The sequence below is a fragment of the Pieris brassicae genome, chromosome 7, assembly GCF_905147105.1.
Source record: "Pieris brassicae chromosome 7, ilPieBrab1.1, whole genome shotgun sequence".
NCBI classification, from domain to species: Eukaryota; Metazoa; Arthropoda; class Insecta; order Lepidoptera; family Pieridae; genus Pieris; species Pieris brassicae.
In genome coordinates, this window is record NC_059671.1 from 10607642 (window position 1) to 10617658 (window position 10017).

Sequence of the window (10017 nt, forward strand, 5' to 3'; positions counted from 1 at the left end):
GTTATGAAACGGGGGACGTCGAGGTGATACGGATGGTAATTTTTATCCTGCCTTGACGTCCGATAATGAAACCGAGCTGCAGATTTGAATCAGATCAATTCCTCTGAACCAAATGGTAAATACGGTAGAAGATGCAGAGAGATCTCACATTTTATGCAACGCTAAGGAACAAGCCGCTCGGAAAGTGAGTAGTCGTCGAGACATGTAAAAAATTAACGTTACTTTTAAATCAACTCGAAGATGTTTCCCGCAGTCATCAATTTTAATAAATAGTGATACGAAGGGAAGGTTTATGCATAATATTATCTAGATTATATAAAAATCCTGCCTACGTGTAAAATGTGTTTGAACTACTCCGCCTTGTTTCCACGTAAATATCAAGTATAAGTATATTCAATATTCTTTCGCTTTTTGTTCTTTAAAGATAAAACAAAATAATAGCCCTTGACGTTATAATAAACATTTTTTTTAGGCTCATGAAGACCAAACTTTATTAAACATATACAAGCCTCAAAAAAAATTTCTTTTAGATTCCATTATAAATATTAATTTTTGGATATACATGAAAATATATTAGGTGCTTCCAGTTTATATAAGTCGATACATAGAAGGAAGATAGCTTCTGCATATTTTAGATACTATTAACTCGGAAACCTTTCAAAAGCATGAATTGTATCATTTAAATTTCAACCGTAAATGTTTTATATTTGAGAACTATTTCGCGTGAAAGCGGTAATAGAGCTTTACAATTTAAAATGAGCTAGAGAATTGCTAAGATTTTCCAAGTGTCATTGTTCACTGGCATACCGGTGGGTTTTAATGTTGTATCGATATTTTGTTTGGCATTTTTATTGAAATGTTACAAGTTCTAAAGAGATCTTAAAGGATACATAACCATATGTCATTATATTAAGGAATATATAAGATTGAATCAATATAATTGTGGCATATTGTAAAACGAGTTATAGTATCGAGCATGGTAACCACCTTATGATCTAAAACGGCAGAGAGGTTTCTGCGTCAGCTGTTATTATATTTTTTCATCAACGGTTATATGCCCAAAACAAGAGGTTTCAGAGGTTAAAGTTATTTAATTGACACTCAGAATTGATCATTAATCATTGCGTCACATACATGATCCCTATATAATTATTCCACTATCTTTGAGTCATGTTCAGCTAAAAAAATATCTAAATGAGGGTTTTTATTGATAAAATCCCAAAAATCCCTGCATTTCTGGCGTATAACGGGACTATCGCTGTCATTTTGTGAAAAATCTATTATGATCCGTTGGCATTGTTGAGTTTCCCCACAATCTGTATCAGTAAAACTAAATTCCTCCTTATTTTCAATTACTTTCCTTAATTGCGTTGTTGTATCTGAAAGGCTACAATGTGATATTGTTGGCTTAACAGACACATTATTTTCTTTAAGAATTTTTGTTTCTGGCTTATTCTTAATAACTTTGGATTTAAATTGCACTGTACTCTTACTTCCGTTGGCATCTTGAGAATTATGACGCTCATTTTCAGATAATTTTGGATTCATTGTTTCTTTAATAATACTTAAATTAAATGTTTTGTATATTCTACTGATAACATTCTTTAAATTATTATCCGTTATATGAATTAACTAAAATATGCAAAATTATTTCATATATTTTAATGTCACTGACTGACAGTGTATTAAGTTACACAGACTAGGATGACATTTCAAAATCGAAACAAAGATTTTAGTACATAAATAAAATATACATTATTAGACTAGTATAATTTGAGTGACTTGAAGTTAATTTGATTATATTCATACGACCTCCGATGGAGTGAAAGCCTCTAAATTCTTCCACTAGTCTCTCTAATTCGCTACTATATCTTTACTTTGTGTATGTATGTATGTTCGTTCCTTATTTTCTTCGCTTAAATGTGTTTTACGTGTAAACTCGTTCTTCAGGATATTAAATCCTTTATATATTTTGAGATAATATGACCAATTTTGTATATGTTGCATGTTATTAGTTAATATTTAGTCAATTTGAAATCTTTTTTGGGGTAAAAGCTAGGTTCATAGGTTTTTATCTTTTTCGGAATTAGTATTTTTTATATTTAAGTCAGTTTCACGGTAAAATTGTTGAAGCAGTTCTCATCTCAGAGAAGAGATAATCATTTATATCTATTACAATTAGGGAAATTAAAGAACTACTACGTGAAGCTATTAAGCACTGCAACTAGAAATTTTTATTTTAGCAGGTGATTTTAATGCTAGAAAAACGAAAAGATTGCCTGGTGAAGTAATGGGTACAAAAGGAGATCTGCTTCAACAATTTTACCGTGAAATTATCTCAATTTGCTAAGACAAACAAATCGTAGGTATAATATCACTACGTAATTAAAGACACTAATAAAGTCTCATAAAATCTCATTGTACGTATACATTTTACACAAATATTATGCCAATTATAGTTTCATTTACCAAGCTGCGCTAGAAATATCTAGTAGTTTTCTTTATATACGTGGGTAACACTCAAAATGTTTAGAACTGGCCAGTAAAAAACATTGCTAATGAAAACATTTTTTGAATTTAAATTTTAGAACTCTTTGGTAACCTAATTAGTATATTGCATTCATTTGTCATTTGTTTTTTGTGAATTGGTGGCAAATCTAAAACTCTTGTTACACGTGAAAATGAACTAACGCAGGAAAATTTTCGGTCAATGATTTATTACAACTTTCGTTGTAGGCTTACTCAACAACAAAGCTATGATAGGCTGCGATGAGCATTTCTTAATGAAGCCCCATCTCGTGCCACTATTTACAATTGGTTTAACGAGCTTAAGCGCGGACGTAGTTATCTCAATGATGGCTACTGATGATAACATCATTGCTGTGTGACGCATGATAGAGGAAGATACCTATCAGCAGATACGGGCAAGCCTAGGCATTGGTACGAGTCAAGTTCAAAAAATGTTACACGACCATTAAACCGTCAGGGAGCTTTGTACCAGATGGATTCCCCAGATGGATTGGATGGATGGATGGATGGATGGATTTGGTGTCGCCAAATGTTAGGTAAGTTCAACGGCGGTGACTCAAATGCTGTGTGCATGCGTGATGAAAGCTGAATATATTGCTACGAACACAAAACCAAAAGACAATCAGCTCAGTGGGTGTTTCCGTTCGAGGATGGGCCAACTAAGGTAAAGAAAGGAAGAAGTCAAGGAAAAAACATGATTGCCTCATTCTTTGGTCGGAAAGGTCATTTCGCGAAATTTGCTCTAGAAGATGGAAAGACAGTTCAGTTTACTTCAGACTGGTATGTCAATCGCTATTTGCCTGTTGTCTTGGAAAACATTCCACAGCAGCGCCGTCGAAGCAGGATCCTCCTTCACCATGACAATGTTTCAGCCGCAAAACATGGCGTGGCAGGTGTCAAAATAATGAGAACTAAAGATAAAATTCGAGGTATTGGCTTTACGAGGCCTGAAGATGCAGTGAAAGCGTACGAAACTGCCATAGAAAAGAAGCCTAAGGGCCGGCGCCCACTGCCGGCACGGCGTGGCATGGCACGGCAGAGCATCCCGCGGCATGCAATGGCATCCTGCGGCGTGCAGTGGCATCCCGCGGCGTGCAATGGCATCCCGCGGTGTTCCGCATCCTGCTGAAAGCCCAGCCACTCTGGTTAGTTTTGCTCCGCGCGTATTCGAAGTTGGTTGTGTTTTTGCTCCGCGCGTATTCGAAGTTGGTTGTGTCGCAAAAGAACATTTTGTTGTGTCGTTATGGTTGACTGGGATTTAGTATTAATAGCACTTCTAGCTGAAGATGAAGAGAGACAAATAAGAACTGCTAATTTGACGAACAGACAACTCTGGGTGCATAATTTATGGAGAACAAGATCTACAAATGGTGAATTCAGCAACTTATTTAATGATTTGAGATACGACATCCGAAAATTCTATGATTATTACAGAATGGACTATGAAAAATTTGAAAAGTTAAGTGATTTGCTAAAATCGCATATAAAGAAAATCAAAACTAATTTTCGATCGCCTATACCTGTTACAGAGAGATTGTCTGTATGTCTAAGGTTAGTAATTGTTTTTTATAATCAGCTATCTATGATCACAAATGTACCTACAGTACAGTATGATAAAAAGCGAAAGTATTATAAAAAATTTAGTTTTCATAATCCGGCAATTGAATATTGGAGTTATTGTCATATATATCACTATTATTTTGATGTCTGGATATAGGAGTAGGTATGTATTCTATATGAGTAGTACCATAGTTTGGTTCGGAGTTATATTGTTGTTCGGGCTTATTAAATGAAGAAAAATTGTGTAAAGGATTTCTTCTTTCGATAGTTGTATTATGGGTTCTGGCAACAGAAGTTGGTGCGTATTGCTGAGATGAATGAAATTCATTTGAAATATCGAATCCTGAACTTGATGTCGAAGGACGACTTCGCTGCACAACTGAACTTAACTCCACATTTTCCAAATGCTTTATTTCTGCATCAGTAACAATACGTAAAACATCGCGTTTTATTTCAGCTTGTAATTTTGGTGACAAAGTCTTCGCTGTTGCCGCCATTGCTTGAAAAAATATCTCCATAGGATGTTGTTCCTTCTTTTGGTTTTCAATGTATTTTTTTAATATTTCTGCTGTTGTTTCTGTATACTGTGTTTGCGATGACATGTATGATCGCTGACGAACATGTCTAGCTGGTCTAGAATCTGATGCATGGGATGAACACGACATTTGAGATACAGGCGATTGTGCTTCAGGAAAATTAACAGTTGATGCTATATTGGGAGGTTGTGTATTTTCGATATTCTGCGTATCTTCGGAAAGCTGTGTATCGTCGGAAGAAGAGTCTAAATTTGAGAGCTGAGGTCTATCTTGAAAAAACTTTTGCAGAAATTCAAGTTCCTTTTCAAATTTAATTGGTCGCCTCTTTTTGGCAGCGTCACCGCTTTTGGACACCCTGTTTTTTAAGGCTTTTCTATAATTGTTACGAAGGCAGCTCCATGCCTTCTGACATTCTTCATCTGTAACAAGAATGAAGTATTTTAAATAACACACGCTTTTAAGTCGTCTACTAATGTTTTTTTTTGTTTTGTTACAGGTATCTAATAACAGGAGCTTCTTTTAAGTCTTTAGCTTTTAGCTATCGTATGGGATTCACTACTGTGCGTAAAATAGTCCACGAAACCTGTCAAGCAATATTTACTGTATTAAGATCTACTGCATTGCCGAAACCCACGAGCCAACAATGGCAGTCAATTGCAACCGACTTTGATAAATTTTGGAATTTTCCTAACTGCATTGGGGCCATAGATGGTAAGCATTTCAAGATTAGAGCTCCTAATAACAGTGGAAGTATGTATATCAACTACAAGAAGTTCTTTAGCATCGTTTTATTAGCTGTCGTGGATGCAAAATACAAATTTGTGATTGTAGATGTCGGAGCATATGGTCGAAATAGCGATGGCGGTATACTTCAAAGCTCCAAATTTGGTTCGAAACTACGTAATGGTTTTTTAAGCATACCACCGGAAAAAGCTTTACCACATTCAACTCAAAAATTACCCCACGTATTTGTTGCTGATGAAGCCTTTCCACTAACAAAAAATATTATGAGACCATACCCCTCACATCTTTTAAATGATGAAAAAAAAAGGATATTCAATTATCGCTTAAGTCGAGCACGGCGTATTGTAGAAAATGCTTTTGGAATGTTACAAGAAAGATTTGAACTATTTCAAAAAGGTATAAAAGTTCAACCAAAGTACGTTAACAACATTATACTAGCAAGCACGTGTTTGCATAACTTTATCATTGATGATCATTCTATGGAGGCACTTGGCTCTAATACTAATAATGCAATCGATAGAACCAATGATACAGTTTTCAATAATCTGGAAGGGATGGTTGTAAGAGATTGTTTCACGGAATATTTTTCTAATGTTGGTAACGTGTACTGGCAAAATGAAATTGTTAATAGATGTTAGTTTCTATTTCTGACAAAAAATAAATAAAAAAATAACTTACGTGTTGTATTCATTTCTTCTGCAATTTTCTGCCATGCGTTCCTTTTCATATGTTGATCCATGTAGAAACGAGAGGAGACATCGTATATACACTCATGCGAACGAACCAGATTAATCAATTTCTCTTCATCCATTTTCCCGTATTTTACGTGAAGTAATTTACTGTATCGCGTACGCACGTGCTAATTACTTGCCACGCTCAGTCAGTGTGAGAGAAAAAATCGCGCGCGCCAGTGCGTTTTCTCCCTCCCTTGCCCCCGCGCACCGACCGGAATGCGCCCCATCGAAATGCTGCACAAGTTTCAACCTTATTTCAACTAGCTAGCAATCATAATTCCTCGATCCAAAAATGACCCATATGTCTCACGGGATGCAATGGCGTGCCGCGGAATCCCGTGGAATGAAAAGGCAAGTCACGTCATACCGCCGCATCCTGCGGCGTGTCGCGTCATGCCGCGGCATCCTGCGGCACGTCGCGGCATCGTGGTATCAAAATAAGGTAACGTAAATTCTAAACTTATTGAGATAAGATTCAAAATAATTTAATTAGTATTGAAATCCTTTGCCATGACATGCCGTGCCGTGCCGGCAGTGGGCGCCGGCCCTAAGGAAGAATGGGCCCACTGCTTTTTTCGGTAGTTCCATCGAATGCGACGATATATAGATAGGAACGGAGATTACTTCGAAAAACAATAAAAGTATTGGCAACTTTCTACATTAAACTGTTTTTATTTTTCTAAACATTTTCAGTGTTATCTAGGTATTTTCAATATAACCTTTTACAGTGCGCGATTAAACGTTTGACGTTTTCTCTTTCGCATTGACATTATTTTTTGAAAGCATTAACTCATACCCATTTTTGATTATTTTAGGATTATTAAAGTTCCTTAGAACATGAACCTCGAAAATCAAGTGTCTCTTTGTGGAATAGTACCAGCATGCTCTATCCAGACATCGGTATCTCAGGCGTCGGGAGATCTTTTCTCTGATAGCAATTGCGGGGAACCCCTCCTGTCGCAACGGATTGTTCTAGATTTCACACCAGACGAAGCTTTGGATCAAGACTTTGTTCAACGAAAGTGTGTCGCTTTTTGGGAATGCGTTGAAAGAAATCCAGATCTGCAGAACTTAGGCACTTGTCCTGTAAATATGTTGTACTTATTAAAGTTTAATACTTTTAGTAATGCATCAGTAGAAAGTTCCTAACTATAAGGATAGTGGCCTTTTAACCCTCAGGTTTCAGAATATGTTACATTACAAAAAATGTATAAACGTGTAAATCTTAGAAATTCTTGCGATGTTTTCCTAGATCCTACGCAAGTATTTTCAGTCTCTATCGGGCGTCCCACGCCTGTATATTGAGTTTCCACAATAGAGAGTTCTTTAACTCCATTAATATAAAGCATTCATTGGTCAATTATAAATGTATCAATATATTATTGTCGTGTATCTAAACAGACTTATAAACATGTTTACGTTAAATAGGACTACAACGTTTTTGATAAAAACACGTCCACGCCTAGTAGTAGTTACGCAATGAAAAAGGAGTTTACAATCGATAAAGAAGACAAAGCGAAGACAGCAGTCTCTATGCTTGAATTGGTCGAAAACAAAGGTAGAATTATGTTTCAATTTATTTTAAATTCACTAGTTTAAGTCAATAATTGATTAATTATTGATTGAGTATAATTTTAATTATTCAAAAATATTGTATGGGCATTTAATCGCGTTATACATCAAATCAAATCCAAATTCATTGAAGTGACTATGTAAACCAAAGTATAGAGCCCTTGACCTACAAAAGTCACGTTATTCAAGTATAAGGTTTACCCTGGTACTACACAAATATAACGAACATATACGTGATTTGAGTGACACTGTCGTTGAAATGAAAATCACTAGACATTTTGAATTATGTAAATCAAGTGATAATTTGACAATTATTGAAGTGTTATATTTATTAATAAGTAATCTAACAGATACGCATATCCATATAAAAGAAAACACTTATACTATATACAAAGCCAAAACAGATTGTTTAACAAAATATATGAAACAGAAAACATAAGTCGATTAAGTACATTAATAGATGAAAAAAATAAAACTAAAATTAAAAATTAAACAAACGACGACTTAATATTTTAAAGTAATATCTAAGTTGCCACTAGTGCTAAATAAAGACAGTCTTCTCGCCTTCCAAAAGTATTCCTTTGGTAATACAACTCTTTAATAAGGAAAACTTATTTTATTGAAACCACCAGAAGTTGAGTAAAAAATAAGTGCTGTGCATTATCGTAATTATTTCGCTTTTCCGCTTAATCGATTTTAAAAACCACTAACAAAAAGTTCTTAACTTAATTATTAGTTTTTAATCCGCCCAAAAAAACTTAATTTATCTATATATATCTAGTAGTTTTAGCAACAATTATTCTTATTTTTTTAAATTTACTTTTACACATACATCTTCCAAGACGTCTGCTCCATAGCATAATGCTGAGTCCAGTGCTGAGGGCCAGTGAGTCACAACCACAACATTACACACTTAAAATGTACCTTAGTCCTTATTTTTTTATTATTATTATTATTTTGTGGGTTTCTGTTTGTAAGTTTCGTTTGTGTAATTAATTCGATTGAATATACAGGGCTCATTGACCGTGCATTTGAAGGCAAGCTCCCGCAGTCCTATTGTTCGTTCGGCGAAGACCATTATTCTGCCAAAGAATCAATTGCCATTACTCAAAAGAAAGGTGAATACTTAAATGATATAAGTATTGTATAAAAGTAAGTAATTTTAATCAGTAAATAAACATATTGATAATGTATTGTATTATTGAGAAATAGCCATTGCGTCAATAATGATATCATAAAGGCTTCACTTTTTACTCTACCACCTTAATGATTGAAACGTTTTATTGCAATTTTCGGTGGAATCGAGCATGTTCCACCTGGTTACATAATCAACGACAGTGTAAAAATGTATTCGAATAATTATGTACAAGAAAGAAGCTTTACGTAATATAATTTCCATTGAGTTTCCACGTGAAAATACTGCTGTAGTTTTTGTAGCCGCTGTCTCAAGTACCGAGGTCCTTCGTAGCACGCCTCACGTAGCGAACATATCCGGTGCTACGCGCACTACTTTGAAAGCACCACAAAATGTTGGAATTTATGTTATATATATTACAATAGCTGGTTACCAGCAATGAAAAATATTTTTCTTTCAAGAGAGCAATATTATCTTTTTTTTTAAACTCTAGGTCTCGAAGGAGATGAAAAGCAGAATAAGAAATATTCATCTCGTGGCGCACTCAAGAAATTGTGCTTGAAACTTGACGATTGGAATACAGGACATCCAAGGTATGGTGATGACTTATATATATAATGCTCATCGCTATTAATACTAGTTACGTTATGTGATAACACTTTGTGCGCTTGAAACAGCTTTTGCTGATACAGCTAATACAGTTGCCATAGCTTGAGGTGCTTTAGCTCACTAGATTGTGGTAGAATTAGATACGCTTTAACACTTGTTATAATACTAATTAATATATAATATAAGGAGAAATCTTTGCAGATATATGAAGCCACCAGGACATTCACAAACGCTACTCACGTGCAAAAGACGTAAAAATGTTTCTTGATCAAATATTTAATTACATATATATGTTTTCAAGTATGTTATACTTAACTTTAATTCCTAAATGATTTTAGATACCATTATAAAATATAATGTACTAAGTAGTATTTTAGATGTACTTTTCTTTCTTAAATAAATAAGTTGGACCAAAATTTGTTTTTATTTAATTTAAAATCTGAAAAGTTATATGTAAGTTGTTTATACCTACCTAAATTGAAAAGTACGTGTTTATTAGTGACTTTTCGTATGAAACCTGTTATTTTATAGTATAAACACACGTATTATACTATAGTATAATAAACCAAGTACGCTATGCCCAAAGCACAACTGCCCA

General features: G+C 34.6%; 3 protein-coding genes across 4 annotated transcripts; 2 read left to right on the forward strand and 1 right to left on the reverse strand.

Annotated features, from left to right (window-relative positions):
* Positions 1-3726: 3726 nt before the first annotated feature.
* LOC123712310 lies at positions 3727-6600 on the reverse strand. The gene is made up of 2 exons (XM_045665330.1): positions 6048-6600; positions 3727-5044 (listed from the first exon to the last, which is right to left on the reverse strand). The coding sequence occupies exons 1-2, from the start codon at positions 6178-6180 to the stop codon at positions 4170-4172; spliced, it is 1008 nt and encodes a 335-aa protein (XP_045521286.1). The 5' UTR covers positions 6181-6600; the 3' UTR covers positions 3727-4169.
* LOC123712309 (protein ANTAGONIST OF LIKE HETEROCHROMATIN PROTEIN 1-like) lies at positions 3773-6046 on the forward strand. 2 transcript variants are annotated; one of them, XM_045665329.1, is made up of 3 exons: positions 3773-4080; positions 5122-5336; positions 5457-6046. In XM_045665329.1, exons 1-3 carry the CDS (start codon positions 3773-3775, stop codon positions 6005-6007), a joined length of 1074 nt encoding a protein of 357 aa, XP_045521285.1. In that variant the 3' UTR covers positions 6008-6046. The 2 variants fall into 2 exon arrangements, with proteins under 2 accessions (XP_045521285.1, XP_045521284.1); XM_045665328.1 differs by having other exon boundaries at positions 5122-6046.
* Positions 6601-6851: 251 nt separating the features above from the next.
* LOC123712364 lies at positions 6852-9828 on the forward strand. Its single transcript, XM_045665401.1, has 5 exons — positions 6852-7189; positions 7532-7661; positions 8689-8793; positions 9304-9403; positions 9621-9828. Exons 1-5 carry the CDS (start codon positions 6941-6943, stop codon positions 9685-9687), a joined length of 651 nt encoding a protein of 216 aa, XP_045521357.1. The 5' UTR covers positions 6852-6940; the 3' UTR covers positions 9688-9828.
* The last annotated feature ends 189 nt before the right edge of the window (positions 9829-10017 follow it).